Consider the following 22,992-nt stretch of genomic DNA (forward strand, 5'->3'; position numbering starts at 1 on the left):
CAAATGGGGGCAACTCATCCATATTTTCTTTATTTCTACAGGAGTAATATGAAGAAAAATTCCCGCTGAAAAAGCAGCCCTTGCACCACCCACACAGCATTTTTAATATTTTTTTGTCGTCAAATGAATGTAAGCATTTTACTTAAATTTTACTGTTTAAAAGTAGTTTAGAGGGATTGTTTTTTGTTTTAAGGCTTTAGAGATCTTGATATAGTAAACTGTATGTTGACGATCGTACAGGTAGAAAGTAAAATATTTGTAATTATCAACTTTTAAGAACTTTTACTGTCTGTTATATACAGTGTAATTCTGCTCTGTCCAAAAGATATGGTCAAGTGCAACTCAAAAGTTTTGATTCTCCCCTATGACGCTGTGTTTTATTCTGAAGTAAACTTATAGCTCTGCATACCTGAAATCTTGGAAGAGCATTTTTTTTTTTATAAATTAGTACCAAGTCTCAATCACAATGGAGTTAGTGTTCTCCTTAGATATAATGAACTAGAGCAAAGTCTATTGTGTTTTGCCACCCATCCAAAAGTAGTGTTAAAAGATTGCTACCTTAAGCCAGTCTTTTTTATAAAGCACTTTTCACAGTGAACAGACTGAAATTAAATGTATTTGAAAATAGTCTTCTAGCTTGCTAAAGCAATCCTAACCATAGCTTGATGGGAACTGTACTACAAGACTAATGCAGTTCACTTTGTTTTAATAACTGCAGAAAACTTGCTGTGGATCATATTTGAGAGCTAAAAGTATTTCAATATCCCTTAAAATGAATGTGGATGGAGATTTATACAAACCTGTATTAACATTGTCATACATTCACATTTCTAGACCACCCCCACGATGGGAGCTCTCTTCTGAACAAATCTAAATCTGACAAGTATAGCTGTAGCATAACAGGTGCTACCTTACTCCGTCCATATACCGCTACTGGGGAAATGCCTCAGCTGTTTGTGCAACAGCCCAAAAAGTAGCTTGACTTCTATACACTGTAACCGGAAGATTTGTCCTACATTCCAAATGCATGTTCCATTTTTGCATATGACAGAACAAGGTAAACCACTAGTGGGGAAAGAGTTGCTTTTAAGAAAATCTGTTTAGTATATTTCAGACTTTGCATGCATAATGTATGAAGTCTTGTGAATGGAGCACTAGTTGCTATCTTAAAACTTTTCAAGCACAGTGAATAACTCAAAATGACATTCTCAAGAGTATGTTTTAATTGGTGACTCATGGGTTACCAATAGAAAGTTTTAGTCAAAAAGTTTGTGACACTATTAATCCAGCTGCCCCTTCGTGTCAGTCTTTGTTCCAGTTCATAAAACTGCCTTTTTGATTTCTTTACGTGGGCTTTCCTCTTCAAGTAAATATTCTGGCAAGTGTGAATTCTCTATTACGTTTACAGACTTATATGAAATAAAAACTAAAAGTTTTTAAAGGGATGAAATGTTAGAATTTGTGCCTTACCGCTCTAAACATCTTACAGAAACTTGAACATTTTAACACATAACAAGCTGAAACAGGATAAAGATAGCGATGATAAGTTCTAAAACACAATCCCCTTCAACATTTGAAAAACACACTGCAGCACTAAACTTCAAATTAGAACTAACTTGCTATTACATTTTTAAGATCATTAACCATTTAAAACAGTAAGAGCGTTTTCATTTAATTTAATTCTCTGAAGTTGAGCCTTACTTCCTTTCCAGCCTTGCATATAATCACTTGTGCTTCTAGCTCTTTTGTTGCAGCAATAGCAGAAGCTAAGGACTAAAATAAAGTTTCGCAATTTTAAAAATAATCTTAATGTTACAACTAGATTAAGGATGCAAGTTCAAAAGGCTGTGTTGAGTGCATTTTGTTAAAGCAAAGCAAGTTGTAACACTGAAACGTAAAAGTGGAACTAGCAGTAAAGTATTAAATGGAAGCTTTCAAACCATTTCCAGCTATGTTGTTTATAACATAGCCTGCTTAATTCCATAAATACAGGTCTTGAAAAATTTCCTACAAACCAGAAGCCAGCAGTACAATGATGGTCAAAAGAAGGCTTGTAAAAGCTTGATTTGTATCAAGGCTTGCCTATCTCTTCTTCCTAGAATAACACAGTAGCACACACTTAGTAATATAGATATCTGTTTGTTTATAGAAGTGTTTTAAATGCTGTGTAAGCCAGTAGTATCTGGAGAGCTTGACAGTGGGATATACAACATCTACGCCAACTTAAAGATGTCGAAGAGCTAGTGTGAAATACAGATCTCAGTACTATAGTACGGGAGGTGGGGGGGCGGTGGCTATGTCTCAGCATAGAATTATTTGGCTAATTTATTAAGCAAACCTTCCATCTGAAAAGGAAAATACCTTCTCTTCTTACACATCCACACACCTGGATGTGTACGGTCTAAAGATTCTATCAGGTTAATGTTGTCATACTGTACTTCACTCTGTCCTGGAGTATCATACCCTCTTTCTAAAAGACTATATAAACACCACATACTGCTTATTACACACGTTCTTGTAATAGTCCTCTCCCCACAAGATGATCTCCGCTCCATTTGTCACCTTATTGGCAGCAATGGTAATAAGAGCATAGAGATGTAGCATCTAATTTTGCTAATGTAACTGGGGAGGGGCAGGGGGGAGATGGCTCCTCTTCACAGGTCTTGGTAAAAAGGTTAAGCCTTCAATTTGTTTACAGCTTTTTGAAGGGAAGTAGTGGAATGAGTGTTATAGTTCAGTAAATATTTGAACCATTAGCGTAACTAAAAGAATTGGCATTCTACTCCATTAGTGCTATGGTAATTTGTACAAATGTCATACAAACCTTACCTCTGTTACAAGATCTGATTTTACTCTTACTACTTAAGAGACGACTGAACTTAAAACTGATTTACTCCACTGACTTTCAACAAAACTTCACAAAGACTTCTGGTAGGCTAAAGTAGAGAGAATGAGAGGAGGAATGGAAAACCAACGAACTCTGAGTTCACTATTCAGAAACTAGTATCCCAGAGTTCACCCTGATAATTAACAGTTAATGTGAATCTAAAACTCAAAGGCGGCAACTAGAAACAAGTCAATGGGGGTAGACTTGGACTTGTAGTATATGAAGAAAATTGTGAGTACTTGTACTGCAACAATCTAAGTAATTTGATCCAGTAGCCTAGTTGTTAGGCACTTGGTAGTACAAGAACTCCTCACTTAACGTTGTGGTTATGTTCCTGAAAAATGCAACTTTAAGCGAAATGATGTTAAGCGAATCCAGTTTCTCCATAAGAATTAATGTAAATGAGGGGGTTAGGTTCCAGGGAAACTTTTTTCACCAGACAAGACTATATTATATAACTAACACACACACACACTATAAGTTTTAAACAATTTAATACTGGTACACAGTGATGATGACTGTGAAGCTTGGTTGAGGTGGAGGAATCAGAGGGTGGGATATTTCCCAGGGAATGCCTTACTGCTAAATGAACTAGTAATTGACTGAGCCCTGAAGGGTTAACTCTCTACATTCTACAAGGCAGCAGGAAAAGAGGGAGGGCAGACAGAGATACACACTCTGTGTGAGAGAGGAAAAATGTACATTTCCCCTTTAAGTAGCTGACCCCAGGCTTAAGTACACTGCCTTGTTTAATTAAATCAGCTTGCTGAGACCTGAGACAGCAGCTACTTCCTAGAGGCTCCCTCCCTCCGTCATGTGTCCCCCCTGTTCTATGGAGAATGGGGTAAGCGGGATGCAGGAGCATGGGGGAGGAGGAGACACCCTGACATTAGCTCCCCTTTTCCCCCCCGTACAATAAGCAGGAATCTCTAGGAGCAGCTCCAAAGGCAGAGGGCAGGAGCAGCACATGGCAATGGGAGGAGGGACAGCTGCTGCACAGGGAACTTAGGGGAATGGGGAGCTGCTAGGGGGATTGCAGGTCTACCCTAGTTCCAACCACCCACCAGCTAGTTGCAACGGGCTGCTCTTCCTGCAAGTAGTGGACAAAACAGGAGGCTGCCAAAGGATGTTAAAAGGGAGCATTTCACAACTTTAAACGAGCATGTTCCCTAATTGATCATGTCATAAACAGATAGTTAAGGGTTAATGTCTCTCTTACCTGTAAAGGGTTAACAAACAGGGACCTCAAACATCTGACTAGAGGACCAATCAGAAGACAAGATACTTTCAAATCTCATGGGAGGGAAGCCTTTGTTTGTGGGTTTTGGGTTTGGCTTTGTTCTCTCTGGGTCCTGGACGGGACTAGAGGTGCAACCAGGTTTCTGCCAATCTCCCTGCTACAGTCTCTTATCTATTCAGAATTGTGAGTAAGAAAAGGCGGTCATAGTCTTTTAATTTGTGGGGTTTTTTATTTACATATGTGTACTTGCTGGAAGTAGCTTAAATTGTGTTTCTGCTGGAGAAAGTTTCTTTCTATTGTTTATAGTTGAAAGACCCTGTAACTTTTTACCATCTAAGTGCAGAGATAAACCTTTTACTTTTTCTTTCTTTCTTATTAAAAGTTTTGCTTTTAAGACCTGTTTAATTTTTTTTTTCTCCTAGTTAAGGTTCAAGGGAATTGGTGGGGAGAAGGGAAGGATAAATTTTCTCTTTGTGTTATATTCACGCAGCTTGTATTGCCTCTGGGTGAGGGGGAAGGTAACACTCCTCTCAGTGTGGTGATTCAAAAAAGTTGAATCAGGCGATCTCCTAGTGTTCCCAGGGCGGGAAGGAGCTGGGAGGAAGAAGGGAGGGGGGAGGGAATGGCTTATTTCCCTTTGTTGTGAGACTCAAGGAATCTGGGTCTTGGGGTCCCCTGGGAAGGTTTTTGGGGGACCAGAGGGTATCAGGCCCTAAAAATTCCTGATTGGTGGCAGCCTATCAGATCTAAGCTGGTAATTAACCTTAGGGGAATTCATGCTAGTACCCATATTTTGGACGCTAAGGTCCAGAATTGGGAATTATACTTGACAGATCAGCAACTTAACTCTGAAACAACATTAACTGGGATGACTTTAAGTGAGGAGTTCCTGTATTTGTATTACAGTAGTGCCAAGATGACCCAACTGAAATGGCTGTTTGGTGCCTTATATCCACAGCATGAGAATGCCTGCTTAAAGGGATTTATTAACTTAAATAGACCAGATGGAAGAAAGTGTTATCTCCATTTTACAGAAGGGAAACTGAGGCACAGTGACTTGCCCAAGGTTGCAAAGGGAGTCTGTGGCAAAGATAGGAACTGAATTCACATCTTCTGAATCCCAGTCTATCATCATAACATCCTTTCTCTGTGTGGACCAGTCTGAGCGTTGGAATAACAGAAGCCTACTGCCCTTGAGTATGGTATGAATGGAGCTGCCCACTACCAACCTGAAGAAAGTATTTTTGGATTACAGAATAAATAGGAAGTGGCAAATTAATCTGTGACTTGACCCCTCTAGAAAACTTTTTAAACAGAGACAAAGAGTCCGGTGGCACCTTATAGACTAACAGACGTATTGGAGCATAAGCTTTCGTGGGTGAATACCCACTTCATCAGACGCACTCATCAGATGCAGCTGCGTCTCACGAAGTGGGTATTCAGCCATGAAGGTTTATGCTCCAATACATCTGTTAGTCTATAAGGTGCCACAAGACTCCATCGCTTTTTAACAGATCCAGACTAACATGGCTACTCCTCTGATACTTTTTAAACAGACATTCTCCTAGAGATTTCAGTTGCAGATTCCCTTGGAGAACCCACGTGAGAAATTACACAATTAAAATTAGGAGTGGTGATATAAAGACAATTATTTGAGCTTGAATAAAAGGCATTGAGTAAAACTTAAATTCCTACCACATTATCTAGTCCTTCAATGTGAAGAGTAATGGTCTTTGCATTCTTGTTGGAACTGTTAAGGAAGAGTTGTGCTTTGAACTTTTAATTGGATACTTCTGGAGCATCTGTTTGGCTCATACGAGGAGTAGTCAGTACATTTGTATTTCTCTTGCTAGAAGCTGAAGACAATTGTTGGGATCACATCTACAGGAAAAGTAGTAAGAATTATCTAGTTCAGTGGTCCCCAACCTTTTTGTGGCCAGTAGCACATTCATGTTTTCAGAAGAATGTGGTGGGCGCCAACAATTTTTCAAGGCTTATTTTGTATTTGTACATTAAATAATACAAAAAAATCATATTTAATATTACATAATATATGAATCCATAAGATAAAAAGGGTAATTTTACATGTAAAAGGTATTAATTAAATTATTCAGCAATTACTTTCACCTTACCATGTGGATTTGCTCTTTTTTATCTAGTAAGAAAAATTAAGGAGTTTTTACAAAATAAATATCAAACAGTTTTCATCTTTATTTATTTAAAAAAAGTAAACCATTGTTGAACTGCTGGTCCAAATATATTTATTATTCTTACTTTAACATGGAATGAAGCCTGCAGCCCCGGAGTTCTCTGTCCCCGGCAGGCGGCTTCGAAGCTGGAGAGAAACCGCGGCCCTGTGCCTGCCGGGGACAGAGAACACTGGCGCCCGCAGCCTGCAGCCCCGGAGAAGCTGGAGAGGATGCCGCAGCACTGCACCTGCCAAGGACAGAGAACAACGGTGCCTGCAGCCCCAGAGTTCTGTCCCTGGCAGGCACGGGGCCACAGCTTCTCTCCCCTGCTGGGTACTAGGTGGGCGCACATAAATGCTCTGGCGAGTGCCATGGCTCCCATGGGCACCGCGTTGGGGACCGCTGATCTAGTTTTTCCTGCTAGATACTTTTTGTCGCTACATTGAATTTTGAATTAAGGTCTGGGTGAGTTAGTGGTGGACGACACTTACACACTAGTTTAATAAGGCCAGATCTGCTTCCTCTCCTATAATATCACAGTGAGGCTATTTTGTTCAGGAGACATCTGGGCAAATTAGTCCCACATTTGGACCTTAGCGTCCAAAATATGGGGGTTAGCATGAAAACCTCCAAGCTTAGTTACCAGCTTGGACCTGGTACCTGCTGCCACCACCCAAAAAATTAGAGTGTTTTGGGGCACTCTGGTCCCTCTGAAAAACCTTCCCTGGGGACCCCAAGACCCAAATCCCTTGAGTCTCACAACAAAGGGAAATAATCCTTTTTCCCTTCCCCCCTCCAGGTGCTCCTGGAGAGATACACAGACACAAGCTCTGTGAATCCAAACAGAGTGAATCTCCCTCTCTGTTCCCAATCCTGGAAACAAAAAGTACTTTCCTATTCCCCCAGAGGGAATGCAAAATCAGGCTAGCAATCCAACACACAGATCTCCCCTTGATTTCTTCCTTCCACCAATTCCCTGGTGAGTACAGACTCAATTTCCCTGAAGTAAAGAAAAACTCCAACAGGTCTTAAAAGAAAGCTTTATATAAAAAAGAGAGAAAAATACATATAAATGTGCTCTCTGTATTAAGATGATACAATACAGGGTTAATTGCTTAAAAGAATATTGAATAAACAGCCTTATTCAAAAAGAATACAAATCAAAGCACTCCAGCACTTATATTCATGCAAATACCAAAGAAAAGAAACCATAGAACTTACTATCTGATCTCTTTGTCCTTACACTTAGAAACAGAAGACTAGAAAGTAGAAACTGCTTCTCCAAAGCTCAGAGAAAGCAGGCAGACAGACAAAAGACTCAGACACACAATTCCCTCCACCCAGAGTTGAAAAAATCCGGTTTCCTGATTGGTCCTCTGGTCAGGTGCTTCAGGTGAAAGAGACATTAACCCTTAGCTATCTGTTTATGACACTAGGCACCAGCTCAAAGATCCTTTCAGTGTTTATTTTGCATTCAACTCCCCAATCTTGGGGAAAAAAGCAAAACAGCCCGTACTATCTATGCAGCTCTTTTGCTTACTGGAAACTTTCTTCAATTCTTTCTGCCCTATAGAATCCAGCTGCTTTGGGAGTTGCCCCTGCCCCAAACCCAACCCCACCCCAACTAGCTTGGGGAGGCCTGAACCATAAACTGCTCTGCTGCTACTATTCCTCTTAACGACTACTGGTGGCTTGCTAGATTTGATTTGCCACATCCCAAAGCAGCTTTTTAAATGCTGTCAACAGTTGAACTGGAGGCTGCAGTAGTCTTCAGCCTACCTTAGCTTACTGCCACATTTGGAAACATCTCCCATCTTAACTATGGTGCTCACAGCTTAGGGGGTTGGGCAAACTTTTTGGCCCAAGGGCCACATCTGGATATGGAAATTGTATGGTGGGCCATGAATGCTCACGAAATTGAGGGTTGGAGTGCAGCGAGGGGTTGAGGGCTCCAGCTGGGGGTGCAGGTGGTGGGGCTGAGGATGAGCGGTTGGGGGGGTGCAGGAGAGTGCTCTGGGCTGGGACTGAGGGATTTGAGGGCAGGAGGGGGATCAGGGCTTGGGCAGGGAGCAACGGAAGCGGTCGGGGTGCAGTCTCTGGGCGGCGCTTACCTCAAGCAGCTCCAGAAGCAGTGGCATGTCCCCCATCCATTCCTACACAGAGCCACAGCCAGGCAGATCTGCACGCTGCCCCGTCCACAGGCACCGCCCCTGCAGTTCCTTTTGGCTGCAGTTCCTTTTGGCCACAGTTCCCAGCCAGTGAGAGGTTCAGGGGTGGTGCTTGGGGTGACGGCAGCATGCGGAGCCCTGTGGTTGCCCGTGTGGAAGAGCCAGAGTAGGGACATGACGCTGCTTCCAGGAGTCACGCAGAGCAGGGAAAGCCTTTGCTTACCCGGCTGGAGTGCCAGAACAAGGCAAGCCCCAGACCCTGCTCCCTGGAGGGAGCTTGAGGGCCAGATTAAAATGTCTGGAGGGTTGGATGTGGCCCCTGGGCCAGAGTTTGCCTACTCCTGGCTTAGTTAGGACAGTTTTTTATAAGAATTCTTTATTCTGGTCTGTGTCTAGTCATCTTTAGCAGAAGAGGGAGGAGATGCAGTGTCTCTCTCTCGCTCTTTACTTCAGTGTACAGAGACAGCTGAAGCCACATTCAGCTTCAGATGTAATGTCTCTGCTTCCACCTCACATGGAAGCTGCATGCTCCATCTGAGGCTAGTTTGCAATTCCCTTTCTGGCTTTTCTTCCCATCCTTCTGGATAAAAGGGAGGAGAATTTTCAGTTTATTTGCATCTCCCTAGACCACTGAATAAGAGAGCAGAAAATCTCCCCTGGCTGTACCACTGACTAGAATAGCAATGGATGACAGCTTTTGGGCATAGGTTGCTTCTAAGGCTCTGTGCTCCTGTCTGAACCCAGGAAGAAATCACACTCAATACTCTGCTCTTTTCCACTAGGTTTCATTCAAAGACACTTTGATCTTGAAGCTAAGTAAACTGATTTTCTGCACTGTTATAGGGGTGTAAGTTATCTTGCCACTACTGTGTTTACTTTAAAAGAACTCTCTTCTTCTATCCCTCCAATCATTTCCTTGCACGTTTCCTTTCTTCAGTTTTAGGCATATGGAGATATATGATATGATGCTGATGACCACTAAACACCAGCCTGCAATATTGATCACCAACTTCCTCATTTATTACAGGTCAGATGACTCAGCTCATGAATTCAATAGCTATTTCATTATTTTTAATCTTCAAAGTAATCTTATATACAAAGATGCTGAGATGGTTGCCCACATTCCAGAAGTGTCTAAATTCTAACGCTTGATAAGTCCACCCACATTTAATATCCAGTCCCTTTTGCTAGCCATATCCTCACCCATATAACTTTACCCCTTCCCCATCCTAACTTATTCCTTAATAGGCATAAGAACCTTGATGTTCATTTCCTTTTAACTTCTTAAAGTTTTCATTCACAAATTGAAACTGGAGCCTAGAATATTTCAAGTATTAAAACTTACACTTTGTTCTTTAAAATACATGAGTGAGTTTAAAATGCTAGAACTTGAAAAACTATGGATTTTTTTTTATTTTAAATTGTTAATCCTGGTCATAGCTCAGAAGCTGCAAACTCAGGCTTACTACATTTCTTCAAGTTCTCCAACCTTTCAGTCATACCACTGTTTGTCATACAGTGGAACCCCGTATTAAGAACACCTTGGGAATGGAGGTTGTTCGTAACTCTGAACAAAACATTATGGTTGTTCTTTCAAAAGTTTACAGCTGAACATTGACTTAATACAGCGTTGAAACTGTACTATGCAGAAGTAATGATGCTTTCCTTTTTTTTAAACTAGTTTACATTTAACAGTACTGTACTATATTTGCCTTTGTGTGTGTGGGGAGGGGGTGTCTCTGCTGTTGCCTGATTGTGTACTTCCAGTTCCAGCGAGGTGTTGGACTGGTCATTTGTAACTCTGATGTTCATAACTAGATAATTACATAATTGGAAGAACATTCTGAAAGAAAATGAAGTGCCTGCAAAGGTGATGGAAAATATTTTGAATACTAACAGTTTGCAAACAAAGGTTTTTACTTAAGAGTGGCAATGTGGACAATGTAGAATTATATACCTTAAAATTTGAAATTCAGCTTGTGACAGGAGTCAGACTGCAGAAATAAAGTTCCGGTGCTTTGACTAACTGACCAATAACACTTACGCATCAGGGTGACATTTAATAGTAATTTACTAATTAACTCATTAATGGTCCATGCAAGAGGTTAAGTGATGCAAGAATGACTGGGTTGGAAGGTTCCATGCTGTCACTGATGCAGAAATTTCTGGATCTCATGGGTGTCTGATTTCTCCAGTCATTCATGCGAGCATATAACAAGTAAGCATCTGATGATGTGCAGAAGAAAGAGACTTGCCTTATCCAGACCCAAGTTTGAATGACAGGCTGGCAGAATCATTGACTTAATATATACTGCAATAGGTATTGCATGAGAACATGACTTCAAAATCAGCTCCAGGAAATAGTGGTTGATTTCGTCCCCTACCCCACTTCTTCCATACACAAATAGAGGTGAAAGATTATAAAATGAGAAACAAGATGATGAGAATGAAGCATATAAGCATGTGTGACTACCTCCAGTTGCTGTCTTTCAGAAGTATGAGTTCCTTATTACATTGTTGTTAGAACACCAGATCAAAACAACCATTACAAAATTGAAGCCTCCCTGCTGAGCTCCTAAATACTATAAGATTTTAAAAAGACAATTTATGTGCTAGTGACAAGAATATTTCCTCTCTCATCCAAGATCTTCATTATGCATCACAAATTAAAGGGGATTAATCCTGTCTAAGAAAACAAAGTATTACATGGCCTTGTAAATCATTAAGAAAGCTGAGAAGTTCTCAAACAAGCAATTCTTATACAACCTTCCACATCTTCTCAAAGCCATAATAGAAAAGTGTTTCTAGGTTATATGACCTATCAAGTGACATTGATGGCAGCAGTTGCTATGCATTGCGCCCATCAGGGCACATAGTTGGAAGCAGAAAGGCAGTACGGTAAGGAATTAAGTGAGCATTGAAAGGACTGCACTGGGAATGAAGAATATTTTCACAAAGTAGTACACAAGTTACATGCAGCAGTACCATCAATGAGGCACACAATCTCAAGCATTCCTCCCAGCAAAAGCATACTGTCTTCATCAGAAACTAACATCTAGTAACAGCCAAGGCCAGTTTTAATTATCTGTGGATTATATGTTTTGGTGAATAGCTGACTTTTTTTTTTAAGTGACATTAAAATTGTGTGACAAATGGTTATTTAGTGTGACACCTAAAATGACTACATAACTGAAAAAATACATAACATAGTCTATGCTAGAATATGGAGCAAGTATTTTATACAGATGAATTTATTTGCATCCGGGCAAAGTAAAGCTTCTCCCCTAAACAGATAGACTTCCACAGAAGCAATTCTGCTACTATGTTTTAAACTAAGGGAAAATTACAGTAGTAAGTTTTCAGTTACCAATTCACTAAATACTGTTGTTTGATTGTAACTGAATGTACAAAGTTGGAATTTTTACAGAGAAAGCAATTACCTGAAGAGCTAAATACAGAACTTGTATGTTTGGATGGTCCAGAAACATGATGAGGCCAGAAGGCATCCTTTTTCTTTAATAGTCACTTCTCTGTTGCATGAGGTTGAGGACAAATCCTACAATTGGTTTCCTATAGTCAAAGTGTCCATTCTTGTACTGGTGTAGCTATGAAAAGAGACTAGGGTGTTACTCTGCCTCCATTGTAATGGAAATACTGTAAATCATAATCTCATCTACCATTGCAAACAAAAGAGACAGTTCATAATGCTTTTTGGCAAGTATGTAATGGATATGAAAAACTGTCCTAATACACACTTTAGATGTTCTTGCTTGTTATGTACTGTGAAGAAGTTACCATAATCTAAATACAAACTATATAAAATTGTGATCGCAGAGAAGTTTGTTTTACTCATTATTTTTAAAAAATACTTCTATTCTGTAGTATTAGATTTAGGAACTGAAAAATTTCTTAAGAGCGTGATAGAGCATGACAGAAAAATCAATGCTTACCATTCTGGCTCTGTTTTTAAATAAAGGAATATTCAAAGGGACTGGTCCACTTAGCCTCAACTGGAAGGGTAGTCTGCAAGGTAAAATGAGGGAGAACTGCAGTTCTTTTGTACAGTGCATTTTACTCTGAACAGGTACCAATGAACAAAAAACCTATTAATGGCCACGCTTTTTAGACGGGTAGGGCACAGTAGTAATAGATATTTGCTGGAATAGGTAGTAGCTGAGTTAGGATGACCAGTCAGCAAGTGTGAAAATCAGGACGGGGGTGAGGGTGGGTAATAGGTGCCTATATAAAACAAAGCCCCAAATATCTTGACTGTCCCTGTAAAATCGGGACATCTGGTCACCCTATACTGAGTAGGGTTTTTTGGGAGACAAGTCACCTTCACAAGCTACTATCTTGATTTTGCAACTGGATCTGCTCACAAAGACCTCTGCATCCAATGAACAGTTGCTGAATCAGGATCATACATTGTAAAATTGGCAACATGCCTTTAGAAAAGTGGGTGTGAAATTGTATGAGATTTGGTAAGAATTTTTTTCAGTTTACTTCATATAGCTAGATGCACGAAAGATTATTTCTGGAATTTTAGAGCACGGGTAGAAGGGATCCTATTTGCTTCCCCCACCCTCATTAGTATGAACTCAGAGGGACATCAATTTGAAAGTTAGTTTTTAAAAACGAGATAAAAGTAGTTTCAGGTACTGCTCAACTCCCAACCCCTGCCTCACCCGTCCTTTCTCCCAAGATTGGTTGTGTCTCACTGGTGTGCCAATGACGTGTGATTGTATTTTTCTCTCCTGGGCTGCTGTATGAAGTGCTCACACGTCAGGAACCGGGGAATCTGACCACACAAAAGAAACGCTGAACTTTTCTATATGCGAAGTGCCAGGAAATGCACAAAGCAAACGGCAGAAGTTATGCATATAAATGCCAGCTCCAGTAACGTGACTTGTAACCGGCAGGCAAAGACATTCCAGAGGGAATGGATTAAGTTCCCGCTCCCCTTTTAATAAGGGAGGTGGCCCGAAAGCGGCTCACACACGCACGTGCCAGGTGCCTGACGTGCTTGACCCCCTAACCGCGGCGTTCCCCCCCCGCCAGCTCCGAGGGCAGCGCGGCACAGCGGGCAGCCGCTCCCGGACACCGCCCCGAGGCGGACAGCGGCTGCTAGGGCAGGCTCGCTGACTGCGGCGGCACGTGGCAGCGGCGCGGGCGCGGAACCTGCGTCAGTCCTAGAGTAACTTACCCGGTTCGACCGAGGCAGGAGAGCGCCCCAGCCTCAGCGAGCGGAACACTCCCCCCACCCCCCGCTTTCCTATTGGTTCAGCTATAGAATCCTCGCTTTCTGCCACGCCCCTAGCCCTTGTTGGGTCGATTTGTGCGTCACGCCCCCATCCACTCTACCCAATCGGCCTTGCGAGGCGCTAGTTTTGATTTGATTTTGCAGCGGCGTAGCGCCGAGGGGAGGGGCGGGGGGCTCCGGGAAGGACCATCGTGAGGCCTGGAGGAGCGCGAGCCTGAGTAAGAGGGGAGGGGGCCGCACACGTCGCGTCACGCGCCTGGCGTCAGTCCCCTTGCCGGGCGCGCGGGCGCTGTAACCGTTGAAGGGGAAGTGGCGGCGGCGCTGGCGCCGAGTTGCAGGTTATTTAGGGTCTGTTCTTGGCGGGGTCCCCGGGCCAGAGCCGATGGGCGGGGCTGCGTGACGTGTCGGTCTCGCTGCTCCCGCTCTGGAGCGGGGCCGGGTTCGTTGGTGTAGGGAGCAGTGGCCCCGCCCTAGGCCCCTCGGGGCGCGGCTGGGCGGACCTGGAGATCTCACCGAGCTGGGCCGCAAGCGCCTGGCAGCCCGTTCCGACACCGGCCTGTTCACTCAGCCGGGCCCCAGGGACCGGCCTGGCCGAGCTCACAGCGCGACTTGACAAGCCCGGGGCGGAGGCCTCCCCTGGCGGAGCTGTCGTGTTGCACCAGTGTCGAGGCACCTCATTCACACGGCGCCTCCGTACAGAATAAAGTCTAGTCCTCAGGCGGGCTCAGTGGGAGCTTCCTGTTCTTCGCTAGCAAACAAACCGCGGGGGAGGGGGGCTTTTATGAACTCAGTAAAAGTAACCACATTTCACAGTACTTCTGAGCAGCTTTTCCATTACCAACATTTCCAGCTTTTTTAAAAAGGAAACTGGTGATACATCGTTAGAGGAGAGAGGCCCTCCAATTGCATCTAAAACAATGGAACGTTCCTTATTCAAATATTGCTGATTTTAAAACAAGATTCAGGGCTAAGATCACTGGGTCTCAAGTGATGAATGTATATTTAGGGGTCCAGCATTTGATATTCTGGCTTCTCAGCTGCATTGGGGCTCGAATCTGTTCTCACTGTGGTCGGGGGGGGGGGGATAGAAGTAAACCCTTCGCATATGGAGAAGTCTGAGCAGGAGTTTGTCTCTTGTCTTGAAGTGATGCTGTCTTCTATTTGCAGCTGTAGGAAGGGTATCCTGAACTCTTCTGGGATATAAATGAAACTAATGTTTATAACTTTTGAATTCTCAGACTGCTCTGTAAATGGCTCTGCTGCTGAATCTCATAAGGCAACTTCTAGAATACTTTGGTGTACCAGCTGATCAGGTAAACTATTACTAGTGCTGATCCATTGGTTTGCTGCTCGAGTTCATGGTTGTCTGGTAAGCATGAGTGAGGATAGGTGAAGGAATGTGTTGTGTTAGATTTCTGTCCATGTGTGCTGGTGGTGAATGAGGGATGTGTGCTGCAGTAAGGGGTAATATGTTCCTGGGATAATAGCATAATTTATACACATACCAGTAACCCTATGTGTACACTTAACTATAGTGGTATAATTATTCTGGTAAACTTCCTTCTGTAGACAAGCCATAAGGCCCATCTGATGATTTTACTTGTCTGTTACATTTTGCCTTCATATATTAGCTAGCATGTAAAGACTTCCAAATAGCAATTAATTCCATATTTTATAGACCCTTATCATGGGAGGTGCTGTGTACATACAGCTCCTATGGATTTCAATAGAGATCACAGGGACTCACCATCTTTGGATCAGGACCATAATGCTAAGAAAACCTCATGTGTCAGACTGTTATGGAACTCTTTTTGGTGTGTATTACACTGAAAATGTCCAGCGCTAATTATAGCACCACGAGTTTTAACCTCAAAGAACTTATGTTTGCTCAGCATTTCTCAGATCTATGTGCAGACTTAAATAATGTGGTAGTAAAAATGTCACTACCTGTTCTATAGCACTGTTGCTACTGGTAGAACTGCACTAGTGCTAGACTAACTGTAGGAAAAGTGCTAGTGTAGACAGGGTTACACTGACTAACTTTTGTTTTGGTTTTTTGTTTAAAGTTCACTGGTTTGACAGTAGCCTTTTCTTTTGGCAGTTCATACCAAGGTGGGAAGCTCATATAGACAATAGCAGCATTGGCCATATGATTGAAACATGTCTTCCTTCAACCCCCTTCTCAAGAAGGCACTTTCAGCAGGTACATGCTATCATAAGGAAATGTCAGGTGAAGGTATCTTAAACTTTTTTTATGCTTTCCCCACCTATTTTTGCTAGCAGTGGTGTGTGTATCGAGATACAGGCTATATTGACTCATTTGTTCTGGGTCGAGCCTTTGTTCTCCAGCAGACCTTCTAGATACCCTCCTGTCTAGGAGGGTAGTTAGTTTCATCCCCTATTGATTTTCATGTAGAATGTCCTGGCTCATCACCACGTACACTCCAGAAACTTAAAAACTGGTCTAGGAAGAGAGTTCCTCCTAAGGCCATTTCTGAACCCTTGATCCATTAAGATAGCAAACATTTTTGTAGACCAATCTAAGTATGTAACCGGTCAGATCACGTATGATACGACTTCTTAATGATTTTGAAAAATATAAATTTTTGTTCCATTGAGTTAAAAACCCAGATTTCTTTTGTTTAACTTTTAGATTATATCAGCTTGGCAAAGTAAGGAATATGGATCTTCGCGAAGCATTGTTCGTAGACTTGGGACAGTTCTTTCTTTAGAACCTTGTCCAAGACCTCACTTTCAGGTGAGTGGGTTATTGCTACTCTTAACATTTAATTATTTAAGCAAGAAGTCTCACGTTAAATTTAACAGTGGCTTTCCTAATCTTTTTATCTTTCATGATTATGGTATACTGCATCTTTTCTGTTCAATATCTGTCACTTATCTAATACTGAGTCCCTCTTATTTGAGGAAGTTTTATTGTTAACCTCGAATTCTTTACTTTGCAGAGGGCTGACTTCTTTCTTTTCTTTTAGATGGTCCAAGACCGGAATTCTTTGGATTATGACGAACGAAGTACAACTCCAAACCCTGTAGTTCCTTCTCTTGGTGATATTCTGAGGGTGGTAAATGATGAGGGCGAATCTTTTGCTAGATTTAGGCAAGTAAAGGCTCTGTGCTTATTTTGGTAGGAATGATTCAGGTTCTATAGCCTGTGATATTGGCAATAGTCTAAGCCTTTCTGGTCCCTAGCAAAATTGACACTTTAGAAGTTAGCTCTTTCTCTTGATTTTTTTCCCCCCAGCAATTCTTGCCTACCCTTTAGCTAGCATTATATAGCATACACATAGATTGAAGGAGTCCCAGACTTGGAGTTCTTTCCTCCCTTTATTATACAGAACATTCCTGGCACTTGCACATTGTGTTTTCATTCACAAAGCTTTTAGGGGTGGGGTGAATGTTGATGGAATCTAATCCTAACACTCCATGAGATTATCACCTCTAACCTCTTATTTTTGGGAAATGAACACTGTCTCCTTTTTGTAGATTAGAACACTGGGACAGAAGTATTAAAAGGTTCCTGTTAACTCAAAATCTGTCATGTTAAAGGTTTGCCCATTGCTATTACGATAATTGAAAGAAAAGTTTTAAGTCTTTTAAAAGTTTGTTTGCCTTGTGTATAGGCTGTTTCACCATTTCTTCTTTCATTTAATTTTTTTCTGCTTTCATGCAGTCCAAAAGGAAGATAATTACTAAAGTATAATTTGTAAAACAACAAATATTGTTGCGGAACTTGGACAGGCATAGCACAGGAAGTTAGTTTTAACTTTAAAATTATTAATTGACACAAAATTGACCGTGTCCCTTTTAAATGACTTTTATCCAAGGTCACAGAGGAAGTGGATATTTCAGAGCTAGAATATAGTTATGCTTCTTAGTGTGTTCAGATGACTAACCCACAGCTCAATTAACATTTGGTATTTTTATTGGATATTGCAAATCTAGTTTTTATATTACATAGGTTTGTCTTCTTCTGATCTTGTTTGTTGGTGTGAAACTACAAGATAAAGTAGGGAGATCAGAATTGGCTGGTATGTTTTGCTTTTTTGGGGTTAGAAGAAATATTGCAGTTCTAATGCCTCTTCTTACCACGGTATTTGAGCTGTTAGTGATGTCACATTGCCTCTGTACTACAAAAACTGAGAGAATTGCACAAATCATAGAAAAAGAGAATAATTTTTATGATCTGGCAATTTAGTTATTAGAAATGGCTCAGGAGGTGATCATAAGACTTTCTCAGACAGCTACACACAGAGGGTAAGTCTACACTACGGGATTAGTCCGATTTTACATAAACCGGTTTTGTAAAACAGATTGTATAAAGTCGAGTGCACTCGGCCACACTAAGCACATTAATTCAGCGGTCTGCGTCCATGGTCCGAGGCTAGCATCGATTTCCGGAGTGTTGCACTGTGGGTAACTATTCTGTTGCTATCCCATAGTTCCCGCAGTCTCCCCCGCCCCTTGGAATTCTGGGTTGAGATCCCAGTGCCTGATGAGGCAAAAATCATTGTCGCGGGTGGTTCTGGGTAAATGTCATCACTCATTCCTTCCTCTGGGAAAACAACGGCAGGCAATCATTTCGCACCCTTTTTCCCTGGATTGCCCTGGCAGACGCCATAGCACGGCAACCATGGAGCCCGTTCAGCTTTTTTTTACTGTCACCGTATGTGTACTGGATGCCGCTAACAGAGGCGTTACTGCAGCGCTACACAGCAGCATTAATTTGCTTTTGCATGATACCAGAGACTGTTATCAGTCGTTCTGTACCGTCTGCTACTATCATGGGTGCCCCTGGCTGAGGTCGGCCGGGGGCGCAAAGGCAAAACTGGGAATGACTCCCTGAGTCAATCCTTCCTTTATGGTTTCTAAAAATAGTCAGTCCTGCCTAGAATATGGGGCAAGTGTACTAGAGAACCAGTGTACCAGAGAGTACAGCTGCTCTGTGTCAGATCCCGCAGAAATGATGAGCTACATGCCATTCTAGGGGGTGCCCCTGCAACAACCCCACCCGTTGCTTCCCTCCTCCCCTAACCTTCCTGGGCTACTGTGGCAGTGTCCCCCCATTTGTGTCATGAAGTTATGAAGAATGCAGGAATAAGAAACAGTGACTTGTTAGTGAGATAAAATGAGGAGGAGGCAGCCTCCTGATGCTATGACAGTCCAGGCAGAACATTAAGCGCTGCGGGGGACAGGAGCCCAGCATCCCACTGCTATGATAGTCCAGGCAGTACAGAATCTTTTCTTTACACAGGAAAGGGAGGGGGCTGATGGAGCTCAGCCCCCAGTTGCTATGATGAGGACGGTTACCAGCCGTTCTGTACCATCTACTGGGAATGACCAGGAATCATTCCTATTTTTACCCAGGCGCCCCCGGCCAGCCTCACCTGAGGCCAGCCAGGAGCACTCACGGGGTGATGGTGACGATGGATAGCAGTCATATTGTACCGTCTGCCACCGGGGAGGGGAGAAGAGTGGATACTGCTCTTCACTGCTGCAGCATCGCGTCTACCAGCAGCATTCAATAGAAATAGGGCGACACTGAAAAAAGTCAAACGATTTCTTTCCCTTTTCTTTCACGTGGTGGGGGGAGGGAGTAAATTGACGAGCTGTACACTGAACCACGCTGGACAATGTGTTTGAACCTACAGGCACTGGGAGCTCAGCCAAGAATGCAAATACTTTTCGGAGACTGCTGTGGACTGTGGGATAGCTGGAGTCCTCAGTACCCCCCCCCCCTCCATGAGCGTCCATTTGATTCTTTGGCTTTCCGTTACGCTTGTCACGCAGCACTGTGTAGCCTGGAGATTTTTTTCAAACGCTTTGGCATTTTGTCTTCTGTAACGGAACTCTGATAGAACAGATTTGTTTCCCCATACAGTATCTCCCGTACAGTCCATGCTGGAGCTCTTTTTGGATTTGGGACTGCATTGCCACCCGTGCTGATCAGAGCTCCACGCTGGGGAAACAGGAAATGTAATTCAAAAGTTCGCGGGGCTTTTCCTGTTTACCTGGCCACTGCATCCAAGTTCAGATTGCTGTCCAGAGCGGTCACAGTGGTGCACTGTGGGATACCCGCCTGGAGGCCAATACCATCGATTTGCGGCCACATTAACCCTAATCCGATATGGTAATACCGATTTTAGCACTACTCCTCTCGTTGGGGAGGAGTACAGAAACCGATTTAAAGAGCCCTTTATATCGATAAAAAGGGCCTCGTAGTGTGGACAGGTGCGCCATTAAATCAGTTTAACGCTGCGAAAATCGGTTTAAACGCGTAGTGTAGACCAGGCCAGAGCTATATATGCTATGCAGTATATGGAACCTAATTGCCAAAGAAAAGAGGAGCTTGTAGCCAGCTTTCGTGGCTTATCTCCCCAGTTTCTTGGGTCTTGACTGTGTTATTCTCCAGGCTTCCTCATTCATCAGCCTACTCGTATAGTTTCCCCATTTTAACTGCAAGATGAACTCCAACTCTGGGTCCATGGAATACTTAAAGGGAGCATGCATTGTAATCCAAATTAACTTCTCCTTGTTGAGTAACCTGGAGAGCAAGAGAAAACTGCAGGTAGATCCTGGTAGGGCAGGGAGACAGAAGACAAAATGTTACATGCCTGCCTAAAGCAAAATGATGAATTCCATGGCATCTTGGGAAAAATGCCAGATTCCTTGGCTGGAAAATCCGCTGGGCCCTGATTGAGATGAATGAAGCAGGTCACACGATTTTAGGTTTTATTTCAGGCTATCTACTCAAGCAGGTGACACATCAGTTTATATATGTTTAATGTTTTCTAATTATCTGCCATAAGGGCTACAATGTGTGTCTAGTATTCCACGCAGTGCAGCTGTCTTGTCCCTGAACCCTATGCTTCTGGGGCTAACAACACTTGGGAATCCTAGCTGGGTGTGTCTCATCACCTTCTACACCCATTTCACTTCCTTGTTCATGCATCTAAATTTATAGCTGCCCCCTTTCTGATTGTATCTTGGCAGAAAATGCTCTTTGTCCCCTCTTTTTACAACCCAATTATTTAGCATAACCATTGTGTAATGGTCAATCTCTGCTCCTGAGTAAATTGCCCAAGTATTCTAAATAGCGCATTTTCAAGGGTTTTTTTTTTCTTCTTGGTGATAAACTTGATAACCTTTTAAAAAAATGTAATACTTAAAATGCAAAATTCAGTGCTTATAAAACCGTGTAATGCAGAATGGCTTGTGAAAGAGATGAAGCTCTTAAACATTAAAACGTAATGTCATTGTCAGTGGTGTTTCATAACTTCAATTTATTGTGCCAATAACTTAAAAAATGCATTTTTAACCTAGTTCTTTTCCCTGTGAGGGGCATGAAATTGTTACTATTCAGCTGAAACTTTTAAAAGTTACATTTTTATTTTTTAGGGCTGAATCAAGGGGAAAGGAAATAATTACAGTTGACCATGATGTATCTCCAGCTATAGTTTCCTTGCCAACTGTTCTAAAAAGTAGAGCAGAGAAAGAAAATCTTGTGAGTGAAGACGCAATTAAAAAAATTTCTGCACTTGAAAATGAGTTAACCCTTCTTCGTGCACAGATTGCTGCAATTGTTGCAGTGCAAGGATCAAGAAATAGTAATCAATCAGGTATGTTTGTTTTTGTTTATACTAGTCTTTAAACTTTGAGCTTTCCTTTGTTTTATTCCTGTAGTACTTATCCCATGATTTACTTTTTATCTAAATTTCTGTGAATTAAGTGAAAAGTATTTTGAATGCAGGATTGTTTTTGTCTGTCTCTTATATTCATAATTTTAATTTTTTTTCACTCTCCTCACTTTGTGGACAGTTCATCACCTTCAATGGAGTTGATTTAAATCATCTTTTCTTTTCTGGTGAAGCCCACAAAAGTATGTTTCATTCTGCAGTGTCACCTGGGGGAGTGCCTGGGCCACCAATTTCGATAGCTTCACCCTTTGTGTTATAAGGGTGAGCAAGGAACAACGCTATATTTAGCCTGCCTAGCACTCTGCAATATAAAAGATTCTTCTGACTTTTTTTTGCTTTTAACATCTAAATTGTTTGTAGCAAGTCTTTATAATGCGGCAGGGGAAAGGCCCTTGGGCTAGAGGGTTTTTCTTGGTCTTGTGGCTTTCTGTATAGGTTTAGCTGAGTTATAAACTGTTAATTACCATTTCCCTTGTACTTAGTACAATTGTAGGTATGCTGCCAAAATAACTGAACAAAACATTCTAAAGAGCTGGACCCATATCTCAACAGCAACACGCTCTGCACTGGGTATGCCTGAGAGCTACTGTATCAATGAGAATTATGCAGGTGGAGGGAGAGACCAGTTGAGGCTTGTTTGTATGCATTATGATATTCTTTTTAATTATGTGGCCACATATGGCTTTTCCCCAACAGGATCCCTGCCTCGTTCAGTGCACAGGCTGGATGTACAAATGGACAGATTTAAGGTTGCACAGACATCCTAAATCTCAAAATTTAGGAAATGCGAGTGCTTGATTTTGAAACCTAAATAACTTTCGCTTAACAGTTTTTCTTTCTTTTTTGTATGTAATTATTTCTGGTAGCACCATGTTGTGCTAGGTGTTTGACGTTTTAAGAAAAAACAGTCCTTCCCAGATTAGGATCTTGCAATATAGCTCAGACTCCTTGGACTTGGCTTGATCTTCTCAAACTTTCAAATATTAGTAATGTGTTCTCTTAATTAAAAAAATACTTATTTTCTTTGATAGGTTCAGATGTCTTGAATTCATTCGGCATTCCAAGTGGTTCTTTCCCAGTGCCAGCAATGACTTCTACTCCATTGTTTACCACACCAGATCACTTTGTAATCCCTCCACCTCCCCCACTTCCCTCTATAGCACCATCTGGCTTTGATGCCAGTAATTCGGCAATTGAACTTATTAAACAACGTCGTGCTACAAGTAAGACCAGCTCAACAACTATTGACAAAACTGAACACCAAAAGACCCAGGGTGTTCTTAGTATGATGGATGTTTTGAAGGATATAAACAAAATCCGACTGCGAACTATTGAGAAGTAAGTTGATTTAAATGTAAGCCAAAAATATGCCAACACCACAGTATTTAGGGAGCAGCAGATAACGCTGGGTGAAAACCTGTTTAATGGATAGGTCCTCCTGACAACTGTCTGAGATAATAGAATCATAGGACTGAAAGGATCCTCGAGAGGTCTTTGAGGAGTTCTTCGAATGATTGCTCATATCCATTCCAGTTA

At 42.0% G+C, this 22,992-nt stretch overlaps 3 protein-coding genes across 14 annotated transcripts in view; 2 read left to right on the forward strand and 1 right to left on the reverse strand.

The window, feature by feature from the left end:
• Window positions 1-4,521, forward strand: part of BCLAF1 (BCL2 associated transcription factor 1) — a 32,875-nt gene extending 28,354 nt beyond the window's left edge. For 4 of the 6 annotated variants that reach the window (XM_050949528.1, XM_050949529.1, XM_050949527.1 and 1 more), the window contains exon 13: window positions 42-4,521. In XM_050949528.1, the coding sequence (XP_050805485.1) occupies window positions 42-47 (6 nt within the window). In that variant the 3' untranslated portion in view covers window positions 48-4,521. The remainder of the gene's footprint in view (window positions 1-41) is intronic. The other 2 variants (XR_007773886.1, XR_007773885.1) reach the window with 1 other exon arrangement.
• Window positions 1-22,992, reverse strand: part of PDE7B (phosphodiesterase 7B) — a 708,282-nt gene that overhangs the window by 359,704 nt on the left and 325,586 nt on the right. The gene's annotated exons all lie outside the window — the stretch shown is intronic.
• Window positions 8,549-22,992, forward strand: part of MTFR2 (mitochondrial fission regulator 2) — a 28,082-nt gene continuing 13,638 nt past the window's right edge. The window contains exons 1-7 of one of the 7 annotated variants that reach the window (XM_050949782.1): window positions 8,549-9,511; window positions 14,983-15,057; window positions 15,846-15,980; window positions 16,398-16,502; window positions 16,735-16,859; window positions 21,158-21,378; window positions 22,488-22,794. In XM_050949782.1, coding sequence (XP_050805739.1) covers window positions 14,995-15,057; window positions 15,846-15,980; window positions 16,398-16,502; window positions 16,735-16,859; window positions 21,158-21,378; window positions 22,488-22,794 — 956 coding nt within the window. In that variant the 5' untranslated portion in view covers window positions 8,549-9,511; window positions 14,983-14,994. Of the gene's footprint in view, window positions 9,512-13,812; window positions 13,963-14,045; window positions 14,093-14,225; window positions 15,058-15,447; window positions 15,559-15,845; window positions 15,981-16,397; window positions 16,503-16,734; window positions 16,860-21,157; window positions 21,379-22,487; window positions 22,795-22,992 lie in introns of those variants that run through there. The other 6 variants (XM_050949780.1, XM_050949781.1, XM_050949785.1 and 3 more) reach the window with 6 other exon arrangements.

This window comes from Gopherus flavomarginatus, chromosome 4, assembly GCF_025201925.1.
Source record: "Gopherus flavomarginatus isolate rGopFla2 chromosome 4, rGopFla2.mat.asm, whole genome shotgun sequence".
Classification (NCBI taxonomy): Eukaryota; Metazoa; Chordata; order Testudines; family Testudinidae; genus Gopherus; species Gopherus flavomarginatus.